Raw genomic sequence first — 24,334 nt, 5'->3', positions numbered from 1 at the left:
GAGGGAGTTCTGGTAAGTGTGTCTGCAGGGGACCAAACTTTATGTATCATGTGTTCAGAATATCCACAGTGCTATTCATATGCTTCTTTAAGCAAGTGTGTCTTAAGTTGGGTCTTAAAGGTGAATAGAGAGGGTGCTAGTCGGGTACTGAGGGGGAGGGCATTCCAGAGGTGTGGGGCAGTCAGTGAAAAGGTTTAAGGCGGGAGAGGGCTTTAGATACAAAGGGGGTAGAAAGAAGACATCCTTGAGAAGAACGCAAGAGTCTGGATGGTGCATAACTAGAAATTAGGGCTGAGATGTAAGGAGGGGCAGAAAAGTGTAAAGCTTTAAAAGTGAGGAGAAGAATGGAGTGTGAGATGCGGGATTTGATCGGAAGCCAGGAGAGGGATTTCATGAGGGGAGATGCTGAGACAGATCTAGGAAAGAGTAGCGTGACTCTGGCAGCAGCGTTTAGGATAGATTGTAGGGGATACAGGTGAGGCAGGAAGGCCGGACAGCAGGAGGTTACAGTAATCAAGACGGGAGAGAATGAGGGCCTGAGTCAGAGTTTTAGCAGTCGAGCAACAGAGGAAAGGGCGTATCTTAGTTATATTGCGGAGGAAAAAGCGACAGGTTTTAGAAATGCTTTGAATGTGAGAGAGGAGTTGAGTGTGACCCCTAGGCAGCATGCTTGGGCTACTGGGTGATTCTCGATACCCCCATACCTCCATATAACTCAGAGATCCTGTTCTGCCCCCTCCTTGTCCTCCTCTTTGTATGTTTGGGGTGCTGAGGCACAGATAGTCTAAAAAATTACTGTGAGGTATATTGTGTTAGGGGTAATAAGGAGTTTGTGTTAAATTAAGAATGTATCCTAGCTGTTCTGGAAGGCAGAGATTCTTGTTCGTGATCACTAGCGCTTAATTCCCATTCGGTAGAGGAATCAGCAACTTTGGTATTAGACTGTGTCCGAGGTGAATGAATTTCGGTTCTAAATATTTTTCACTCTTCGAAAACAGTGGAATCGCAAATATGTTTCCTTTATTTCAGAAGTTAATCTATCTATATTTGCTTTAAGTTTATTTTCCAAACCTTCAAATTCTGTGTGGTCCTGTCACACAAGTATTCCTGCATTGGTGGCATCTAGACGTTTCGTCTCAAAATCAATTAACAAGTTCATAAGGTTTTTGGAGCACAATCGTAGTGTACTTTCCCTGGACTTGATAAATGATTCATCCGAGATTTGTGCAACGGAGGTAAATGGATACGTAAATCTCTTGGAACCAGCGCAGAAGCAATGTAGTTTTCCAAGTAGCATACTTACCACCAAATCTTAGTTCTAAGGCTATATGTCCTATTCAAGTCAAGGAAGAACTTTTTGATGTAATGGGTTGGTGTTTTTTTCTATTAGGGTCTATTGTGTGCGAAAAAACATTCAAGGCCTAATTTTTCCCAACTTCAAAGTCGGGTTTAAAGAGAAAAATACCCAGTCATAGTGATGATAAACCAACTAGTATATCCTGAATGTTGATTGACAAAGTATCAGTAGGGGGAGGTAGAACTAAAATGGGTCACAAGACCACACAATAAGTTAGACAGGTGTCCTACCGCTGCACCCCCAGTGTAACTGAATATATCATCAGAATACATACCAAATGAAGAAAGAACCTTTGCATATCAGATATAATATGTATGAAAGAAAGAACCATCAGACAATTTACTGTATACCTTGACATCCTGCCTTGATACTGGACTCACACATTATAATATAATTATCATTGAATCAGACTTCTTACACTTGCAGAGTTCTTAGTTTCAGTACTAGGAAAAATATATATATAATTAAACACAAAACAATGTATCGAAATGTCCTAAAATGCGGTTCATCTCTTCAAAAAGGTGCTAGATTAATTGAGCCCAGAGATAGTACTTATTACATTTTAGATTTAATATACAAAAATAGTAGTATAGCAGAGCAAGTATAGTATACCTTATTGTGGGGATTGCAGCCCACAGACAATTGCATGCAAGTGTTCTCATACGTTTTGCAAGAGCAGAAGCCTTTAACTGCTTGTGAGCAGAATTATAAGACACACTATAGTCTCACAGGACAAGCAAACCACATTGCGGGGTAGAGTGGCTGTGCTGCGGGGATTAAACTGCATGAGTCAGAATCCCAGATGCATTTACTGTTTCCTCGCTTTGCTAGATGATTGCCTTGGGCAGAGCCTTGCAGCAAATTAGTGAGTTGGCAAAGGGTTACCTTTTACCTACCTGCATCCCACGAGACTGGAAATGACATAATCCGCATCGCCCATGACCAGAAATGACACCCTCGGTCCTCCAGGGCGTGTGAACCTGCTCTGAAGTCCACCCACACTATGGTAAAACCATAAGTACTACGTTTTAAACCTCCCTTTCTCCTTGGGATTCCCGAGCTGCGGAAGAGAGGGAATCCTGCATCCCCAGACCCCTGTGGAGTAACCCTGTACCATAATTCAATTCTTTGGACACACAGCGGAGGATGAAAAACCCTGGTAGTGAGGGGATCCTTCCCTCATGGATCCGCTTAAAAGTGACCAACCTTGGAAAAATGACAGCCCACCTCAATGCAATAAGGTAATCTGTCTTTCCAAAATTGTAAAGAAAATTAAAATGCCAAGATTTTTGTCAAAAGTGGTGGGTAGGATGAACACATCTTTCCCCAGCTATGTAGGACAAAAATAACGGACCACGGACGAGGACACACCTCTTTTACTTAACAAGGGGGGCAGAGATGGATACTCTTTGTTAAAGCACCTGTAGGTGTGAAACGCGTCAGATCTTTTTGCCTATTCTCTATCCTTGTTTTTATGTTGCCATGAGCCGAATACATTTTATTTTATCTTGCTCTAGCCTTTCCTTCACACAGCAGTGCACCACCTTTTTTTCCTCCTTGGGATTGTTTTCTTACACATCCTTGAACTTTGTCCTACCCCAATTAAAGAGGAGCTATATCCCATTAGTTATGGCTGCCATGGAGGATATAGAAATCTAGATTTCACCTTCTTGTGAACTTTATCATATGTCCAATATCTCATATTTAGTAAATGTGTAAGGGTCTGGGCATTCTCGCTTCGCCACAGCCTCCTGCTCTGTCCAGAACACATTAGAAACCCCTTGCAGTCCCTTCAATATGTCCTAGTTACTTTCACGGTCAATAAGAGTTGTAGGTCTGTGGTTTTAAACAGTGCCCGTGCTAATAATAAAGCAGCCGCACTGTGCCTGCTTTCAGGAGAAACATCAGGGTTTTTTTGTTGTTGCAAAGCTCCCCCCTCCCTCCCATCATGGCCGCGCCCACCCGACCTGTTTTGGCCACGCACCCCGCGCCTTAAATAAGCTCCCTCCAGACCGAAGTGAAGTGCCGTGCATGCGCCGCCAGGACGCAAGGCGGGCGCGCTGGCGCGTGCAGTGGGACCGTAGCTTTATGAGAGGGTTTAATGCCTTTGGCCCAGATTCATAGAGCTCCATTATTGTCGTAACGAGGCGTTAACTAAAGTGAATGGTTCGTTACATGGCAACAGGCCTCTTCAAACTCACTAAGGCAGTGGTGTTTTCAGCCGGAAAGGACGGTTGCATTGCTATAATGCCAATAACTTCTATCCACAGAGCATTGTTCTAGTTTACATGGGGATTATAATGCTTTAGGTCACACCTAAAAAGGTGGTGTTAGCTGCCTCCTAACCCTTAAACATGGGAAGGAGGGGAAGAGGTAATGTATGCATGTATATCACACACACACACACACACACACACACACACACACACACACACACACACACACACACACACACACACCACTTTAGGCCGCATTTATAGTAACAGCGAGGCGCGCGCGTCGCGAACAATAAATCTCAATCCTATGAGGCAACCCATAGTGCACGCACAATGGCGTTTTGAAAAGACAAAAAAAAAATTGTCTTTTCAAGCGACGGCCGCGTCATGTGAGCGGTTCAGCCAATGGGGGCGAACCTGCTTTGTGACGTCATGGCCACCCCATCGCCTGAACCACTATGCGCACAAATCGCCATGTGCAAACAATAATCTCAGCCTTAGACTATACATGGTGTGCCATTTTTAATGTATATCTATAGTCTACAGGTGTGCTTGGGGGCACTCTAGAAAAATAGGACTCTCGCTCTGGTCTGGATTAGTGCATGTAAAGAGGTGACAAGTACCTTTCGGTTAAAACTACACTTCAGTTTTCAAAGACACTCGATAAAACACGAGTGGTACTTGCGCATCAATCACTGATTGCCTTAGGTATTCAGAAGCAAGATAAATATTCAGCTACATTGAATAAGTCTGCAGAATATATTATGCCCCTTTTCAGTCAGTAACGTTCAGAATACTTTTATTAAACTGAGTTATCACTGGGGCCAGAAATGATTTATATTGGAAACTGATCAGACTCTTTCTACCGGGAGATCTAAAAGCTTGACAACGTTCTGCAAGTCCAAGAATGTACACCCATCAACACAAGTCTTAAACTGATTTATTTGCTCAAATGTACAACGGAAGGACGAGGAAATGCCCTTGAATTATTCATGCATATTCTGCACAAATTAATTTCAAAAGATTCCATTTGGACTTAAAGAAAATAAATAATTTACAAAAAAAAACACAGCAACAATAATAAATGGCATGATTTCATACAGAATGGGCAGGTGTACCGCAATGCTTATGCCACAAATCTATTGCTTTGCTCACTATTGCATCTGTATTGTCTTGAGGAATCTAAAATAAAAGAAAGATTTGCATTACATGTGTATTTTTTTTTTTTACATCAATTCCCTTCTGCCAGCATCTCAGTAATGCTCAGCTTGTTATAACATCCTGAGACTCCTGGGAGCAGCACTGATTTATAATACAGCTTAGAGAAGACATTAAAGAAAATATACTTTTAGTTATCAAACTGGCTGTTATGTCACATTTTTCATTTTTTGCAAGTCTCACATACGTCTTGTATTACTTTTTGAATACTACATATTTCTCTCAGATGTCTGGTAGAGATCTTGATGCTCAAGTCTAATATTTAAAATCAGAAGTGTATAGACACCAGCCCAGAAACCATACATATTTTGTAATGGTTATCATGTTTTTTGCTCTTTCAGCTATGGCTAAAATCTATCACAAAATACACATGATACATTCACCAGACATACTTACTTTTCCCAGAAATGCTTTTATATTATCTGCATTATTCAAAGCCATGACTTTCATCTTGAAAGTTAAAAATATCTCAACAGCAACAAATACAAGAATCTTGCACGATCCGCTTACAACTTTGTCCCATACCCTAAATATATGAAAGGAAAAAAAAAGAAGCTCCATCAGTAATAAAATGTATCGTGCATGAGCAGGAGAAACAGACGCCTACTATGGCAATTAAAAGATAAGACACACGAGTTGTACAGAGAAGCAGCTCGGGCAGCAAATATGACACCAGTAGTGCACAACAGATACATAGTTACATAGTAGATGAGGTTGAAAAAAAGACTTACGTCCATCAAGTTCAACCTATACAGAAACTTCTAAGGAGCTGGAGAAGCATACAGCGCAATGACCTGCCAGCTCCTCCCAGACACGTCAGGGTTGTAATGTAGAACAGTGGAAGAATCTGTATACTGTAGGTGCCATACACACACACACACACACACACACAATAAAGCTGCAGAATGTTTCAAGCCCAGCTCCCAGTGTCAGATTTGACATCAGGCCCAGGCCTATGATCCTACTGCCTGCTCGCGACGGAGCACATAGCCTTGTGCACTCCTGCAGCCCAAGCGATCTGTCAATTTCACTGCAGGAGATTGGGGAGGCGTGGTGGATGCGTCACAAAGATGGTTCGCCCTGATTGGCTGAACTGCTCACGTGACATCACGCAGCCGTACTTGAAAAGACATTTGTCTCTTCAAATCGCGGTCGTGCCATTGCGCTCCATCGTGCGCACACCAGGCAATTTGTGCTCGGCGTACACCATCGCCCGCTGTATAAATCACAGCCTAAGGCCGTGCTTATAGTGCCGTCGATGCGACTGATGACATCACCCGTCGCCACTAGAAAAAGTTATAATTCGATTTTAAGCGACGTCACTGGCGACAAGGCCAGTGACGTCACGAAAGGGGTCGGGAAGCGGCCTCTGATTGGTTTAGAGTCACATGTGGCGGGCAGGGCAGTATTTTGTGTATTGCACGGTGGGGGGTTCCACGTGGTGTGCGCGCTGCGCGGGGGGCATTTTGTGTGTGTGCTGCGTGGGGCAGGGGTGTCATATTGTGTATGCTGCGCCGGGGGGGGGGTAGTATGATTCCATTTTGTGTGTGCCACAGGGGGTGCTATATTGTGTGTGCTGCATGGAGGGGGGGGGGTAGTATTCCATTTTGTGTGTGCCACAGGGGGGTGCTATATTGTGTGTGCTGCATGGAGGGGAGGGGGAGGTAGGATTCCCTTTTGTGTGTGCCACAGGGGGTGCTATATTGTGTGTGCTGCATGGAGGGGAGGGGAGAGGTAGGATTCCATTTTGTGTGTGCCACAGGGGGTGCTATATTGTGTGTGCTGCATGGAGGGGAGGGGAGAGGTAGGATTCCATTTTGTGTGTGCCACAGGGGGTGCTATATTGTGTGTGCTGCATGGAGGGGAGGGGGAGGTAGGATTCCATTTTGTGTGTGCCACAGGGGGTGCTATATTGTGTGTGCTGCATGGAGGGGAGGGGGAGGTAGGATTCCATTTTGTGTGTGCCACAGGGGGTGCTATATTGTGTGTGCTGCATGGAGGGGAGGGGAGAGGTAGGATTCCATTTTGTGTGTGCCACAGGGGGTGCTATATTGTGTGTGCTGCATGGAGGGGAGGGGGAGGTAGGATTCCATTTTGTGTGTGCCACAGGGGGTGCTATATTGTGTGTGCTGCATGGAGGGGAGGGGAGAGGTAGGATTCCATTTTGTGTGTGCCACAGGGGGTGCTATATTGTGTGTGCTGCATGGAGGGGAGGGGGAGGTAGGATTCCATTTTGTGTGTGCCACAGGGGGTGCTATATTGTGTGTGCTGCATGGAGGGGAGGGGGAGGTAGGATTCCATTTTGTGTGTGCCACAGGGGGTGCTATATTGTGTGTGCTGCATGGAGGGGAGGGGAGAGGTAGGATTCCATTTTGTGTGTGCCACAGGGGGTGCTATATTGTGTGTGCTGCATGGAGGGGAGGGGGGAGGTAGGATTCCATTTTGTGTGTGCCACAGGGGGTGCTATATTGTGTGTGCTGCATGGAGGGGGGGGGGGTAGGATTCAATTTTGTGTGCGCCACAGGGGATGCTATATTGTGTGTGCTGCATGGAGGGGGGGTGGGGGGGAAGGTAGGATTCCATTTTGTGTGTGCCACAGGGGGGTGCTACATTGTGTGTGCTGCATGGAGGGGGGGGGGGGGAGGTAGGATTCCATTTTGTGTATGCCACAGGGGGTGCTATATTGTGTGCTTCACGGGTGCTTTTTGTGTGTGCCACAGATGGTACTATATTGTGTGTGCCACAGAGGGTGCTATATTGTGTGTGCTGCAGGGGGGCGATTATATTTGGTGTATTAAGGAGGAGAGAACAAGACGAAAAATGTATGGCGGCTGCAAAAAAAAAAAAAAAAAAAAGTATGGGCTTAAGGCGGCAAAATTGGAAATCCACCACTGCCCGCTCCAAATAGAAAAGTAGATTGCATTGCAGGAAGGCCAAAGCAGACATGTAACACATTTGAACATTGTTTGTTTCACGGTTCTAGAGGTTTAGCTTTTAAATTTATTAGAAAAGGAAATATTGCTGAGGATTTGCAAGGGATGTATCCCACTAGGTTGGAATAGGACAATAAATGGCAATGCTGAAAACGTATTTGAACCGCCTGAGTGGCAACGTGTGTTACTTGAACATGTCTGATTACATCTTACCTCTGTAAGCTGGATTCTGGTAAACAGCCAGCAAAACACTTTTTAAACCAGAGATCATATGGAAGTTTGTCTAATGCGTAGCAGGTCTTAAGGTGTGTGACAAGTCTGTTATCCTCTAGATTCAGATAATGCTCAAAGGCCTTTGGCTACAAAGAAAAGAACCAGAAACAAAAACACAGATATAAATGAACATTTGTTACCAGATCGCACACATTCTTACCACCAACTGCATTAGTAGATTTACCCTCTACATCTTTATAGGGGGCTGATATTAACCCTGTTTTCTATGGTAAATATAGGTATACCTGCCCATGAGATCATTGAGAGCAATTGTCTCATTATTTGCAATACAACATGGATATTGAAGTCTGCTGTCACCAAGTCGTCACAATATAGTGAAGAGTTGAAGAATGTTGTGAAGATTTACCTTAATAAGAACGAGCGCATGTGTAGTAACCAGATTAAGGTTATATCCTTAATTGTATATCGTTTGTTTGTATTCTTGCAGTATCTAGAGGTCACTCACCACTGTGCAGGGAAAATTACCATGAGTATAAAAATTACTAGACAAACCCATGCTCTGGACGTGTGCCCCTATAGTGTAAGGGACATATACAGAACACATACAAGTAAGAGCTGTGTAAAGAGTTTATAAGGAAAGACGACCAGCCAGCGCTTAGAAGAAGAAACACGAGGGAGGTGAGATCTGGCACACGGACAGGCTGCCATGTAGATGTAACTGCAACACAATAACTTTAACAAAGTACAGAGGACACATGTCGTATTGAAGATTGGAGGGTAGAAGGCAGAGGGGGGAATATGATAAACCCTTTATGTATTTTAAAGCTTCTAACAAAATACAGGAATGCAGCATATCAGAGAAAGAAGTGCTAGGACAGGAGGTTGCTCTCCGATGCTGGGAGACTCAGGGGAAATGTGAGGAAGGTCTTCTTCATGGAAAGGGTGGTGGACTCATGGACTAGCCTCCAAGCAGAGGGGGTAGGGTTTAACCGAGTAAGGGAATTCAAAACATGCTTGGGACAGACATAAGGTACATACATACAAGCCTCAAACAGAGACTGAGGTTTTACAGTGGTAGGAAATGGGCAGACTAGGAGAGCCATGTTGTTTATTCTATAGGTGGACATTATTTACAGCGCATGCTACATCACAACAGATTCAAATTTCCCATTTCTGAAGTTACAGTAGAATATCTGAATAGCTTTAGTGGTGCTTACAAATGAAAGCCCTTGTCTTTTACTGTGACCAAGAGCCAAGATACATAGCATTAGTCTTCTGAATGAACCAGTACATGCAAAGGCCAATGTGTTAAATCCCACATATATAGGCTAACTGTAGGGTGATCTCTTGCAGGGAATACAAACGGACATTAACACAGCAATAAATAAGGGGCGTGTGGTTCTGGGGCACGAGTGTTCCTCTCTTTCACTAGGTGACATTGCTGCACCCCTGTTATTTCCTGCTGTTGTACCAATTCCCTCTTTCCCTTCCTGCTCTGACTGAAGTGTGCTTCAAACTATATACATGGAATTTGCCGCATAATAATAATAATAATAATAATAATAATAATAATAATAAACATGCCCTTACCAAATGAGGCTGTGAATCTCTATATTTGGCATCCAAATGATTTACAAAACTTCTGATGAGCCAGTAACAGTCCACATCATCGTCCACCATCTCCTCCATAGTGCTGGCTATCGCCAGGAATACCTCATCGTCCGGCTCCTGAAGAAGTGGAAGCAATGCTTTGTTACAGCCGATGTTTTTTCTCTGACAACATCTGCCACTCAAATCTCATGATTAACGCTGTGCGATTTTAAATTCGACCCTGAACTTGGAGCCGCTATAATTATTCGGCCACTCTGATACTCACTTATGGAGAAGCATATTGTTTTAGATAAAATAAACATCTTACATTTGGTGCAACTTACTAGCTATATGGATTTTACAAGCCTCATACAAGGGAAGAATTACTTTTACGAAAGAAGGCTTTAAAGAGCATTAACTCCAAATGCATTAAGCCAAGCATTACAGGTGTAGTCCCACGCAAGACCAAGTTAAATTAATGACAAATATGATTACACTAGATGATCAATGCATGGTCTGTGCCAGGCTGCACACGTTCTCCCACAGCCACATAGGTTGGGCCTCAAGAGGACCTTGCAGCTTAGGTGAAACATAGGTACAAGTCAGCAGCTTCAAACACTACTGTGGTAGGAAGCATGCTATGTGTGCAGAAAATTGCTCAATGAATGTTGTGGTGAGAAGTTAACAGGACCACTGTGCACTTTCAGCTTCAATTTGCTCATTAGAACCCGGTTAGCACAAAAGCATCACTAACCAGGGGATATGTCTGACTTCGGGAGAGCTTCCCGGACTCCAGCTGATGCATGTGCAGAAACACCTCAATCTTGGGCGTGGATTCGTTGATGAAGCGGATAACCTTAAGGGCACGGTGTAAATTGTAGTATTGCTCCTTCCTTGACATCATCACCAGAGCGTGAGTCTCCTGGTGCAGGGGGAGTATTCCTAGGAAACCACAAATCCATGGGTGGAAACTGTTACGAAACTGGTTGCATGACAAATAAAAGAATGATATTTTGACCAGGTATCATTACATAATATTTCAGAGCAGTAACGGTCCTATTTACGATCTGTCTGCAACAAACTCACGGCAATACAGGACTTGTTCATTTCCAACTCCATTGTAGTCATTACAGAAACCTGTCTCACCCCCTCCAACACTGCCTCTCCTATGGGGTGGAGGGGGTCTTTCCCTCAGCCACACCCCCAGACCAGAAAAAAAAATAAAAGGAGTATAGGGCGGAGGAGTTGGCTTACTACCTGCCCCACGCTGCACATTTCATGTTAAACCCCTATTTCCCTCGCTCTCTTTTGAAGTCCAAGCTCTCTGTCTCTTCACCCCCATTTCCATCTGTGTCGCTGTCATTCATCATCCCCCTGGACCTACATCACAATTTCTTGACAACTTTGCAGCCTGGCGCTCACTCTTCTGACACACTGTAAGACTTTTGCATACCTACCGACAATACCACCACTGTCACATCAGCCGTACTTTTTTTTTTTTGTAAATTATTTATAGTCCACATTTTTTATAACATTTAACATATACACAACAATACAGCACAACTTAAAACATATCAGCGTTTTTACACTTTTTCACTCTGTAGTCTACCGTACTCAAACATATTGTATATCATAAAAAATAAATGATATATTAGAGTACCGGATATACAATAACACATTAACTGACAGCATTAATAATAATAAAAAACAAACATAAAACCATCAAAGTGACACAAATAAAAAAATATTGTAATTAAAACAAAGAAAAAAAAATAATAATAATAAAAAATAAGATAAAAACTAGAAACAAGTCAATCCCATAAATATTAGTCCGGGTTATCCTTATTATTATTATCTCACGATGGCAAGTGTGTCCACTTTCAAATCCTCTCACGGTGTTCTATTAGCAGTAAACTCTGACCGTGGCAGCAAAAGGCTTTCAAATTTTGACCTAGTCTCAGTGATTATCTTTGATAGTTGTTCTATTTTCATGACCTCCCATACACTCGACTCCCACTGTCCCATAGTGGGTGCCTCTGGCTTTTTCCAGTTGGCAGCGATGGCACATCTTGCTGCATTTAGCATATGTATTAATAGGGATCTCCTCATTCTGTGCCCCTTGACCACTTCTTTGTTTAGCAGTGTAATACTCGAGTCTTTTGGGATTCTAATCTTGGTAATATTAAAAATCTGCTCTTATATCATATCCCAGAACCGCTCTATTATTTTACACTCCCACCAGACATGAAGCATTGTTCCCACCTCCTCAACCTCTCCAGCACTTATTGGAAGTTCCTGGGTAACATTCTTTCAGTTTTTGTGGTGTGTAATACCACCTGTACATTATCTTATATACATTTTTTAGTATATTCGTTGATCGAGGAAGAGCTGGCATTACTCCACATCTGTGTCCATTTGAGTACTCCCTACGCAGCTCTTATTCCCAGGCTAGTACAAACCCTGGTTTAGTTTCAATATTCATTTCTAGTAATGCTCTATAGATGTACGATATATTGTGCCCATCTGCACCCCGCAAGACCAGCACTGCTTCAAAAGGACTCAGCACCCTTAAAATATTTTTTTTTGTTTTATTTTCCGTTCATATAATGTAAAAATGTGCATATATTGCCATATTTTCCTTTCTTTAAATTCAAACTGGTCCTGAAAGTGTTTAAAACATCTGGCCTTATCCATATCCATCAGGTCTCCCAGCCCAATTACACCTGCTTGACTCAATTTTTTAAATATTCCGGAGTTGAGCCCTGGGGGGGAAATCAGGGTTCCCACATATTGGAGTTAGAGGGGATGGGAACGTGGAGATTCTCTCCTCTTTAGAAATGTTGTCCCAAGCACTTAGTGCTGCGCCAATAGAGACCTCTAGAGCGATCTTCCTAAGCCACGGAGCCTTATTTGTATCTATTTTTTTGCAATAATTATTTTCAATTTCCACCCAAAGTTTATTTTTAGTACTCTGAAACCATTCAAAAAGAGCATTCACTTGTGTAGCAAGATAATATTTGTTGATGTTTGGTAGCCCAAGTCCACCTTGTGATTTATGTCTTTGCAGTGTTTTAGTATTAGTCCTTGGCTTTTTATAAATTCCCAAATAAATGTATTAATTCATTTTACTTTGAAGCGGAGTAATATACTGCTTGGAAACAGTCACGGGGATAGTCTGGAACAAATAATAATATATTAATTTTAATACAGTTAATTCTACCTATCCACAAGATAATACTCTTATTCCACCTTTTAAATCGTTTTCTATTGTTTTTGCTAATGGAGTATAATTGGCCTGGATCAGATCTTCTACTTTTGGTGTTATACAGCTGAACCCTGTTCCTTCTCTGATGTCTCCTCCTCTTCACTCCCTCTTTCTGTTGGAGTTCCACAAGGCTCTGCTCTTCTCTTCTCACTCTACACTGTCTCTTTGTGAACTAATACAATCTTTTGGCTTTCAGTGTCATCTTTATGACGACGACACCCACATCTCTCTCCTCCTCACTCCTGCCTGGGTCTCCAACTGTCTCTCTGCAATCTCCTCCTTGAGGTATCTGCTACCTGAAACTCAACATGTCCAACATAATATTAATTCTATTTCCCTCTTACACTGCTACACCACTACTCACAGTCAACACCACAATCTCCTCAACACCTCAAGCCCGCTTTCTAGAGGTCATCTTTATCTGCTCTCCTTCATTCCTCACATTCAATCCCTTACGAAGTCCTGCCATCTCCACCTCTGAAATACAAGCTTTTGTCACTCATGGTGCAACTAAAATCCTAATCCACTCACTCATGTTCCGCCTCAAATTACTGCAATCTTCTCTTAGTTAGCATTCCTCTTGTTCACCTCGCCCAACTCCAAATCAATCCTAAATGCTGCTGCTAGACTCATCTACCGCTCCACTTCTGCTACTCAACTACCTATATCCCTAAACTGGCTTCCCTTAGTCTCTAGAATTACATTTAAAACCCTAGTAATGACTTACAAGGCTCTCAACAACACCACCCCCCTTACATCTCAACCCTCATCCGCAAATACATGCCTAAAACGCCACCTACGTTCTGCCCACGACATCCACCTTTCCTCCCACCTTACTACCTCTCACCTGCAAGACTTTTTCCGTGCTGCGCCCTCTACCTGGAATTCCCTACCATGCACCATTACTCTCCCCCATCTTTGAGATGTTTAAAAACCTCACGTTTTCAAGGAAGCCTGCTCGCCTTACCTCCAACATCGAACTCCCCTCCCCAGCTGTGTGGCTGGGCTAATCTCCACCCTATGTAACTTATCATCCTCCCCAAACCGTAATGGCTTCAATTGTCAAGACTGGGCCATATTCTAACCTGAATCACATCTCATCTTACAACGAACATTGTCCCTCGTTCCCTTTAGGTCAGTGTTTCCCCACTTGGGGTTCCGCGGCACCCTGAGGTTCCGTGAGAGGATTAAAAAAAAAGGGTACTGCAGGATTTCCCCAAGGAGGGAGAAAGCAAGGCAGTTTCCTCTATCCTGATTGGTTGCTGCTGGGTAATGCTGCAGGAAACTGCACTTCTGCATAAAGTTTTTATTTTATGAATCCTAAATATACAGTAAAATCATATAATATGCATTTAATAACGAGAGGTCAGACCCGCTACTTCCCAACAAAAAGGATAAGCCGTATTTAAATCCTTAAAAACAAAATGCATTGGGTTGTAGCAGCATAAAAATGAATACATATGTAGAAAAATAAAAGGTTTGCATTTTTTATCAACCTATTAAGAATTGTATCTTTAAAAAGGACAGTCACAAACTTCCACATGGGTTAAACAATTTGGTAATTTGTGTGATCTTTTCTTTCAGGTAATACAGTATGTGTTCAATATTGCCCTATGTATTGTATGTCTTTATTTATATAGCGCCATTAATGTACATTGCGCTTCACAGTAATAATACACGTGGTGATCAAATAAATAACAGCGCATGGGAATAAGTGCTTTAGACATTAGAGTAACATTAAGGAAGAGGAGTCCCTGCTCCGAGGAGCTTACAGTCTAATTGGTAGGTAGGGAGAACGTACAGAGACAGTAGGAGGGAGTTCTGGTAAGTGCGTCTGCGGAAAGAAAAAAAAAGTATTCCCTTACCCTGAAGAATGTTGTAATGTCGGATTAATAAACAATTTACTGTACCTAGAAGTACTTTCCACACAAGAATACGGTACATGGATGGGAGAGGGAACCTCTGACTGAACGTGCAAAGCTTCTCAATATCTGTTGGGAAAGAGAGAAGTTAAAGTAGCAGTCCCCCAAAAATATGTGCATCAATACAATCCACACAATGATAAGTAATTAGTAGTGATGTACCAGGTACCCGGCGGCTTTTCAGCTACCCGGAAATTACCCGGACCCGGCAGCTGAAAACTGGACCCGGCACCGGGTAATGTCAGGGTAGTTGAAAATTATCTCTTACTTACCCGCTGGAAGCCCGCGCGGACATCTGAACAGGTGAGCAGAGGTGCGGGGGCGGTGGGGCAGCATCACAGTCATGTAGAGCCCGCGCGGGAGCTGCAGAACTCCATACTGCACTGTGAGCTGGGACCATGTGACCGGAGCAGGAGAAGAAGCTTTCCTTTTGAACACCCGGCTGTCCAATAGGAAAGCTTCTCCTCCTGCTGAGGTCACATGGTCCCAGCTCACAGTGTGCAGTATGGAGTCCTGCAGCTACCGTGCGGGCTCCACACTGACCACTGACCGCTGATGCTGCCCCACCGCCCCCGCACCTCTGCTTACCTGTTCAGATGTCGCTGCGGGCTTCCTCCACCCCAGGTCAGTTTCCTCCACCCCCAGGTAAATTAAAAACCGGGTAGCCGGGTACAAGGTGCCAAATCCTCCGGGTACCCGTTACCCAGTTTTAAAAAAATGCCGATCAGCAAAGATTCGGCTCGAGGGTTCACTAAATGGCTGTCAGTGCAGGAGAACCAAAGAGGCAAAGTTCTGTGGGGAAGATCATGTGACCAGGCAGTCACTAGATACAATTGGTGCCCTACTAGAGAGAGGGCAGGGCTCAAGAAGGGGTGTCAGAGCCTGATTCAGAAGAGGAAGAGGATGTGACTTTAGAAAAGGTTGCTATAGAAAGAAAAAAATGGTCATTACATTATAATACATGTTTTTTTTTTAATGCCACAAGTAATTTCTCATAGTACAGGACAGATTTAAAAAAACCAAAAAAAAAAAAAAAAAAAACACATGAAGGATAACTGCAGAACAGTAACAAAGCAAATTAGAAGAATTTTGAATTATTTCATCATTCTGGCTTCTTTTACCAGTTTTTCAGTTGGGAGAGATTGATATCAACAGGAATTAGCTTGTTTAGGGTTAGGCCTTAGGCTGCGGCCCCGCTGGCGCTGACCGCGCTCATGCTTGAGAGCGGTGACGTCACCAGCTCTCCAAACATGAGCGCCGGGTGTCCTAGCTATATCGCAAGTGCGCACAGGGGGGCGTTGCAGGCAAGCCGAGCGCGCTCGAAAGTCAGTTTTTTTTTGTTTATCTAAGCGCCGAGTTAAATAGTTACATAGTAGATGAGGTTGAAAATAGACGTACGTCCATCAAGTTCAACCTCTGCTAAATTTAGACAACAGATATTTGATCATATATCTATACTTGCTTATTGATCCAGAGGAAGGCAAACAAAAAACCCCAGAGTCATATCATCCAATGATATCTCATAAAGGGAAAAATAAATTCCTTCCTGACTCCAAGAATTGGCAATCAGATTACATCCTGGATCAACATTCTTCCCATTATACTTATTTGGTATATCCCTTTATACCTTTCCTTTCTAAAAATATGTCCAAACTTTTTTTTTTAACAAATCTATTGTATCTGCCATCACAGTCTCTATGGGTAATGAATTCCACATTTTAACTGCCCTTACTGTAAAGAACCCTTTCCTGCTGGTGAAATCTCCTTTCCTCCAACCTTAAGGGATGGACCTGAGTCCTTTGTACTGCCCTTGGGATGAATAGTTATTTTGAAAGCTCCTTGTATATTGTCCACAAATATATTTGTATATAGTCATCATATCCCCTCTTAGACGCCTCTTTTCTAATGTAAATAAATCTAATTTAGCTAGCCTCTCCTCATAAGTTAGATTGTCCATCCCCTTTATTAATGTGGTGGCTCTTCTCTGCACTTTCTCTAGTTCCATAATGTCTTTTCTTAGGATTGGTGCCCAAAATTGTACTCCATATTCAAGGTGTGGTCTTACTAAAGCTTTGTAAAGGGGCATAATTATGTTTACTTCCCTTCCATCCATTGCCCGTTTGATGCAAGATAAGATCTTGTTTGCCTTTGCAGCTACTGCATGACATTGGGCACTATTGCTAAGCCTGCTGTCTACAAGCACTCCTAAATTCTTCTCCATCAAGGATTCCCTGAATTTATCCCCATTTAATTTGTAAGTCGCCTGTTTATTCTTGCTTCCCAAATGCATAACCTTACATTTATCTGTATTAAACCTCATCTGCCATTTACCTGCCCACGTTTCCAGTCTCTCCAAGTCCTTCTGAAGAGAAATTACATCCTGCTCTGATTCTACTACCTTACACAATTTAGTATCATCAGCAAAGATGGAGACTTTACTCTCGATCCCAACCTCAAGGTCATTAATAAACAAGTTAAAAAGCAGGGGTCCCAGTACCGATCCCTGGGGTACTCCACTCACGACTTTAGCCCAACCTGAAAAAGTTCCATTTATGACAACCCTCTGTTGTCTGTCCTTTAACCAGTTTTCAATCCAGGTGCATATATTATTACTGAGTCCAATTTTCTTTATTTTGTACACCAACCTCTTGTGTGAAACCGTATCAAAAGCCTTGGCAAAATCTAAGTAGATCACATCAACTGCATTACCCTGGTCTAAATTCCTACTTACCTCCTCAAAGAAACAAATAAGGTTAGTTTGGCATGATCTATCCTTCATAAAGCCATGCTGACTATTACTAATAATTTTGTTTTCCATTAGATATTCCTGAATATTATCCCGTATTAAACCTTCAAGTAGTTTCCCCACTGTTGAAGTCAGTTTTACAGGTCTGCAATTCCCTGGTTCTGATCTAGTTCCCTTTTTAAATATAGGCACCACATCTGCTTTATGCCAATCGCTCCTTCAAAACTCTTGGATGTATGCCATCGGGGCCAGGTGCCTTATTTTATACTCTTTAATTAAAACAGACATTATATTCAAAATCCCCCCTCCCCTCCAAGCAAAAAAAAAAAAAAAAAAAAAAGTTATTGGAACCTGCATTTTGCCCATGAACAGCTAAACTAGTTGATGGCTTTTAGAACGTTTGTAAAAACGTGATACTATAATAGTTACAAATACTTCACTTCTGAATTATATTAAACAATTTCAAAGAGATTATCATGTGCAGAAACAAAACCTGTTAAAGGCCTGACTTTTGTCAACTTATCCAATGGCTATGTTATAATAATTGTGTTCTTGTATAGCGCTGAGAATCATGAGACAGACTGAGCAAGCACAGCCCGCCGGAGTGAGAGAGCACTGTTTATAAACAAAGGTAGTGAGGTGGGCCGTGGTGGTCAGTGTTTGTACAGGGCGGTAAAACACTTCCGGCATTGTACATAGTTTTACAGGCCCAGGGAGAACAGACACCACAGGCAATATTCTTACCACCAAGCTATTCCTCCAGTTATCTGTCATTATGATGGACTAACATTTGTTTTTTTAAGCACGACTAACAAAAGAACATGAGGTTTTAATACCATGTTATTGGCTACTACAAATTTGACGTCCGATTGCTGTACAAATGCCTAAAGATAAGCACACACAAAAAACCAAGACAGTGACGTACCTCACAACAGCAGCGCCCCCTAGAAACGAAGTGAACTGATGGCAGCGACATGTTCAATATGGGCTGACACCATTTAATTATTTTAAAATATTTTATAAAAACATTTAACCTTTGTAAACATGCATTTTATAAAAACATTTAACCTTTGTAAACATGCAGATAGAATGGTGTACATGCAGATAAAGTGGTGATCCATTCTTTCTGTATCATGTAATTATGCCGCCATAATTAGCCATTAGCAAAATAAGGAAAAAAATAAAGTACGTCCCATACAGGATTTACTAAATTAGCACTTATTAATAATGAGTCCTGCTCATTGGTTTCAACCGGAATGTACAAGTCTGACCTGCCTTTTTTTCCTCTGGTATTAGCCAATACCCATAAAATGCACTTCAGCAAGATTTAAAAAAAATAATAAACAACAAACGCCGGTATTAGCCAAGCGCCGATGCGGGGTAGTGCACCGCAATCTGGTGTTAACGGCTATTGACATGAAGGCCAGTTACCGCCAGATCGGGGTGCGAGACCCTGCATCGGCGCTTAGCAGATCTCGATCAGGTTTCTCACCTAAACGATCGTCTTTCAGCAAGATCTCCAGGGATTTTTTCTCCTCGACTCCACGGAATCCGACTTTTTCATAGTAAATGGAGCGAAAGTTTCTCTGAGAATCCTCTGCCATTTTTTACCCTAGGACGAAACATTTAAAACAGGCCTCAGTCCTGGGTATATCGACCAAGGCAAATCTTCTCATTTGCAAGGTTCTTTCAATGAACGGTTAGAAACAGTAGGTAAGGACCAGCATTAGTGTGCGTCTCATGCATCGATCCTGATGCTGCCAGAGAGGCGGCCACAATAGTCTTATTCAGCAATGTTCATTCGCAAATTAAAGTATAAACAGGAAAATGGCACTCCCAGGGACTTTGTGATTAAAGTATTGAAAATGTAATTGAACTTACACCAAAACATCCACGTTTCAGTCCCATCTTTGAAATTTTTTCAAGATCTTTTGTTGAAAATTCATTACATTTTCAATACTTTCATCACAAAGTCCCTGAATTTTGGTTTATGCCGAGATTGTCCTTCAATTGCTGTCTTGGTCGACGTGCCCCCGTGGCAGGATCAAATGGCTCTCGGACTGCGCCTCTTACCTTCTATACATTTGTAAATTGAAACCACTTACCTAGCAATTAAAATAAAAGTAATATGTTGCAAGACGTTCCTGGAGAGAACTATATTAATTTGTATATCATGCAAAAAAATATTTTGCATTACCAATGTTTTAATGGAGCCGTATATTACTTGCGATATATATCGTTGGCAGCATTAACACATCACATTGCTTTAACGGTGCATAATGTCTGCTACATCTGTTGGTAGGTAACTCAATGTTATGGTTCACTATGAAAGTGCTTGCAGGAAACTAATAATAATAATGTTCTATAACAGAAGGAGATACAAGTATTAGTAACTAGATGGACCAAGTGGTCCTGATCAGGAAAGCCGAGTATCTTAGGGACCATCACCTCACCGATTGCCTCGCCCGCCACGAGGCACTCATTTTGATTTTTCTCAGCACAAGGAAATTGCGGCCACGTTGCAGCTTTACTAGTTTTGCTCGGGGGACTGCCCCGGTTCAAATAATATACAAAAATAAATCTCTTAAAGGAGGTGGAATTGCTGCATTAATCTTCATGGATTTTGCAAGTTACATGTACAAGGTAGAGAGTGCAGAGCCATTAACCCTTTAGGCCTGTGAAGTCTCCCTGATTAATCAGAATTTAAATTAATCTCAAAGATTTTAGCCCCGGCATTATCATATATTTCAACTGGAACTCACAGTATTTTGGTCCATCCCCCGAACCCCTAAATCTCACTGGCTTGTGTCCTTACAAATTGACATCTCTGCCTTTACCTTCTCACTTTTGCTGAAGACATTAATGTATGTGAGGCCAGGGAAACTAAATCCAGGTTTTCCAATAATTATGACATTATTGGGTAAAAGGCCTCATTTGCAATACCCAAGAATCAACATTAATAAAAAGACTTGGGCAAGAGAAATAAATGAACATAATATATAAACGCAGATCCCCTCCCCAATAACAAATTATGTGGGATTTGCATTTAATTTATTTTGTGCCAAAGGGGACGGCAATGAAGGGGCCTTCTTTGCACTGAAGTGGATAACAGGCCTGTTTTTACACAAAGTATATTTTTTGGCATCAAACCGCTCCAAGGCCTAAACATATGATACTGCATATAACAGCATGCATCATATCAGTGCCCACAATGTAGTAGGAATTATATCAGAGTATTATCAGTGTCCAGAATACAGTTTGTATGATATCACTGTGCCCAACGTATTGTATCATTATGCAGAATAGTGTGTATGATATCACAATGTGTATATTATCAGTGTGCAGAATATAGTGTGTGCATGATATCACAATGTATATTATCAGTGTGCAGAATATAGTGTGTGCATGATATCACAATGTATATTATCAGTGTGCAGAATATAGTGTGTGCATGATATCACAATGTATATTATCAGTGTGCAGAATATAGTGTGTGCATGATATCACAATGTATATTATCAGTGTGCAGAATATAGTGTGTGCATGATATCACAATGTATATTATCAGTGTGCAGAATATAGTGTGTGCATGATATCACAATGTATATTATCAGTGTGCAGAATATAGTGTGTGCATGATATCACAATGTATATTATCAGTGTGCAGAATATAGTGTGTGCATGATATCACAATGTATATTATCAGTGTGCAGAATATAGTGTGCATGATATCACAATGTATATTATCAGTGTGCAGAATATAGTGTGTGCATGATATCACAATGTATATTAACAGTGTGCAAAATAGTGTGTGCATGATATCACATTGTATATTATCCGTGTGCAGAATATAGTGTGTGCATGATATCACAATGTATATTATCCGTGTGCAGAATATAGTGTGTGCATGATATAACAATGTATATTATCCGTGTGCAGAATATAGTGTGTGCATGATATCACAATGTATATTATCAGTGTGCAGAGTAAATTGTGTTCCATATAACAGGGTGTGCATGATATAAGAGGGTGTGCATGATATAACAGGGCGTGCATGACGTCACAGGGTGCGCATGACCGCAGCACTGCACCGGGTTGCCATACTGTGTTGTCCTCGCTCTGCTGCTGCTCTGCACTTCCGGGTCTGTGACGTTTCACCTGCGCATATCCGTCACCATGGTGTGGTTGCGCCGGTTCTCAGCCGATCCGCGCTACAATTGGCTGGCGAGGAAGCCCGGGCTGTCCCCGCGTACACCAGCGCCGCCGATCCCCGGCAGGACCTGCAGAGCCGTTCCGTACTCACCACGTGTTCCCACCGCTGATATAGTGTTCCACAGATTAAATAAAGATATATAGGAAGCAACAATTCATTCTGCAGAGCGCTGTTTGGGTGGTAGATGGAGTGCTGTGATTGGATAATTGTTTGATCATTTCCATTGGCTGATGGATGGGTGAATGGATCAGTCTGATTGGCTGATGTGTCCCCGTTACATTGCACGCTGTGCTGGTGACAGTTGCTCATGTTTATTTGCAGCTGTCACACTTTGGGCAGCTCTTGCACAGGCCCCGCCCTCAAGCACACAGTTGCTGCTCTGCCCACCTTGCTCCTGGTCCCCTCGCGCCTCTGTAGGGGCTTTAGGGAGTTGTAGTCCAGCTCGTGATCCAATGCTGCAAAGGCAGCAGAACTACAAATCCCAGAATCACATGAGTGGAGGGCGTGAAAGGGAAATCACATGACAGTCACTACAGACTGAGGCTCCCATGGTTGCACTCCTTCCCTTACTGAGAAATAACACCTGGTTTCACTGCCGCCCCCCTTGCACCCTCTCTGCCTCCTGCACCCTGTCTCTGCCATACACACAATTTGTTGAGGAGAGTAAATATATACTGTAAATATGCATATACACTGAATAAAGCATACACAATTTTTTTTTGTTGCAAAATGTGTTGAAATGATTTCAGTGCGTTTTGATCACACACTAACTAAATAAGTTATAGTGGATAATAAAGTGACAAAAACTCCACTGTACATGTTGCAACCCTAGTTTTCACCATTATCTATTAGTATACAGTGGACAGGGTTACCACCTCTCCGGGTATGACCCGGAGACTCTGTGTTTTATCACTTCCCTCAGGGCTACGGGTTTAGCCCGTCAATCTCCGGGTGGCGGTGGGGTGCGGCGTGATGCGGCAGTGTCTCTGGCATGCATTTTCTTCTGCAATTCCCCCTCCAACTGCAGTGAACATAGCTGTGTGGAGTCAAATGGCGCCGCGTTGCGATGGCAACGGGATGCTACATGATGTCATGACGCTACGCGGCGTCACGTCATTGTAACCCCCTCTGTCTGCTATCAGCACAGGACATGGCCCCTTTAAGAACTACATTCCACTGCACCATGTGACTGCTTAGCCAGTGGAATGACAGTTGGTGACAGTTGGAAATGTATCGCTGAGGGGACTGGTGTGGCAGTTTGTTTTGATAAGATCAGGCTGCTGCAGAACACTCTGCAAGGGCCTGACCGATCCATGGAGTGAGGAGACTGGTGGGTTTTCTGGCCAGTACAAAGTACAGTGACACCTCAGGGAGCACTGCAACAGCTAAAAGGAGAAATATCAGGACTTAACAGCCAGAGGAAAGAAAGAGACCCCCTGCATTGTAACAGCCAGAGGAAAGAAAGAGATTCCCCTGCATTTTAACACAGGTTATGTTTTAAAATTAACTGGCAGAAGCTGCATCTATTTGAATCCAGAGCTCCAACGAAAGGTTATTGTACAAATACCCTGTCTGATTATCAGTGTGCAGAATATAGTGTGTGCAGAATATAGTGTGTGCATGATATCACAATGTATATTATCCGTGTACAGAATATAGTGTGTGCATGATATCACATTGTATATTATCCGTGTGCAGAATATAGTGTGTGCATGATATCACAATGTATATTATCCATGTGCAGAATATAGTGTGTGCATGATATCACATTGTATATTATCAGTGTGCAGAATAGTGTGCATGATATCACATTGTATATTATCCGTGTACAGAATATAGTGTGTGCATGATATCACATTGTATATTATCCGTGTACAGAATATAGTGTGTGCATGATATCACATTGTATATTATCCGTGTACAGAATATAGTGTGTGCATGATATCACAATGTATATTATCCGTGTTCAGAGTAAATTGTGTTCCATATAACAGGGTGTGCATGATATAACAGCGACCCGACTCCTGCAGCCTGAACACAGATCGCTGGGCTGCAGGAGCACGCGGGGAGGCGCGCATGAACGCAAGTGTGCGTAGCAGCCACCCTGAACTCAGCCTTAGGCTGGGACCATAGAGGGGTTGTCAGTGCTGGACCGCGCTGACGCTGAGGCTCGCCTGCTGAAATCTGCGCGATTTCATGCCCATGCAGGCGAGCCAGCGGGCGCGATCGGAGGCGGGGGGAGACTGAGGGAGGCGGGGCAGTGACGTCGCTGGGCCAATCACCCGCAACGCACCAACGTCGGCGCCGTGACGTTGACGCTGCTCCGCGCTGATTGGATGTTTTCAGCCGACAGCGCTCTGAAAAACAGCTTGGCTGTCGGCTGAAAAATCCAGCGCCTCAGCACGCCTGCGGACGCTCGCGTGAGCCCCCTCTAAAGACATCTTCAGCGCGGAGCGTCCGCACGGCTCAGCACGGCCTGTCCTTCCATGGACTCGGCCTTATTCTTGCATGAGAGCTGGCTCAGACCTTACCTACAATGTTGCAGCTTCCTGGCACATGAGGCATGACTCAGAGCTAGGAAGATCCTAGTAGCTCATGTGACCAGTGAGGTGATGCTGTGCAACACTTTGTTTTGCCCAG

At 42.9% G+C, this 24,334-nt stretch overlaps 2 protein-coding genes across 8 annotated transcripts in view; one reads left to right on the top strand and one right to left on the bottom strand.

Annotated features, from left to right (window-relative positions):
* Positions 1 to 4,496: 4,496 nt before the first annotated feature.
* TBC1D7 (TBC1 domain family member 7) lies at positions 4,497 to 24,300 on the bottom strand. Of its 4 annotated transcripts, none has more exons than XM_075585685.1 (8): positions 24,226 to 24,300; positions 18,974 to 19,093; positions 14,724 to 14,804; positions 10,303 to 10,490; positions 9,549 to 9,686; positions 7,938 to 8,083; positions 5,188 to 5,317; positions 4,497 to 4,755 (listed from the first exon to the last, which is right to left on the bottom strand). In XM_075585685.1, exons 2-8 carry the CDS (start codon positions 19,083 to 19,085, stop codon positions 4,669 to 4,671), a joined length of 882 nt encoding a protein of 293 aa, XP_075441800.1. In that variant the 5' UTR covers positions 19,086 to 19,093; positions 24,226 to 24,300; the 3' UTR covers positions 4,497 to 4,668. The 4 variants fall into 4 exon arrangements, with proteins under 4 accessions (XP_075441800.1, XP_075441798.1, XP_075441799.1 ...); XM_075585683.1 differs by lacking the exon at positions 24,226 to 24,300 and adding an exon at positions 21,640 to 22,012; XM_075585684.1 differs by lacking the exon at positions 24,226 to 24,300 and adding an exon at positions 21,785 to 22,011.
* The window catches only part of LOC142487029 (uncharacterized), a 34,255-nt gene continuing 31,986 nt past the window's right edge, over positions 22,066 to 24,334 (top strand). For 2 of the 4 annotated variants that reach the window (XM_075585677.1, XM_075585678.1), the window contains exon 1: positions 22,066 to 23,245. The gene's annotated coding sequence lies outside the window, so the exon portion shown is untranslated. The remainder of the gene's footprint in view (positions 23,246 to 24,334) is intronic. The other 2 variants (XM_075585680.1, XM_075585681.1) reach the window with 2 other exon arrangements.

Source organism: Ascaphus truei, chromosome 2 (genome assembly GCF_040206685.1).
Source record: "Ascaphus truei isolate aAscTru1 chromosome 2, aAscTru1.hap1, whole genome shotgun sequence".
Lineage (NCBI taxonomy): Eukaryota > Metazoa > Chordata > Amphibia > Anura > Ascaphidae > Ascaphus > Ascaphus truei.
The sequence above is the reverse complement of the archived record's forward strand: the minus strand, read 5'-3'. Positions and strand labels throughout refer to the sequence as shown.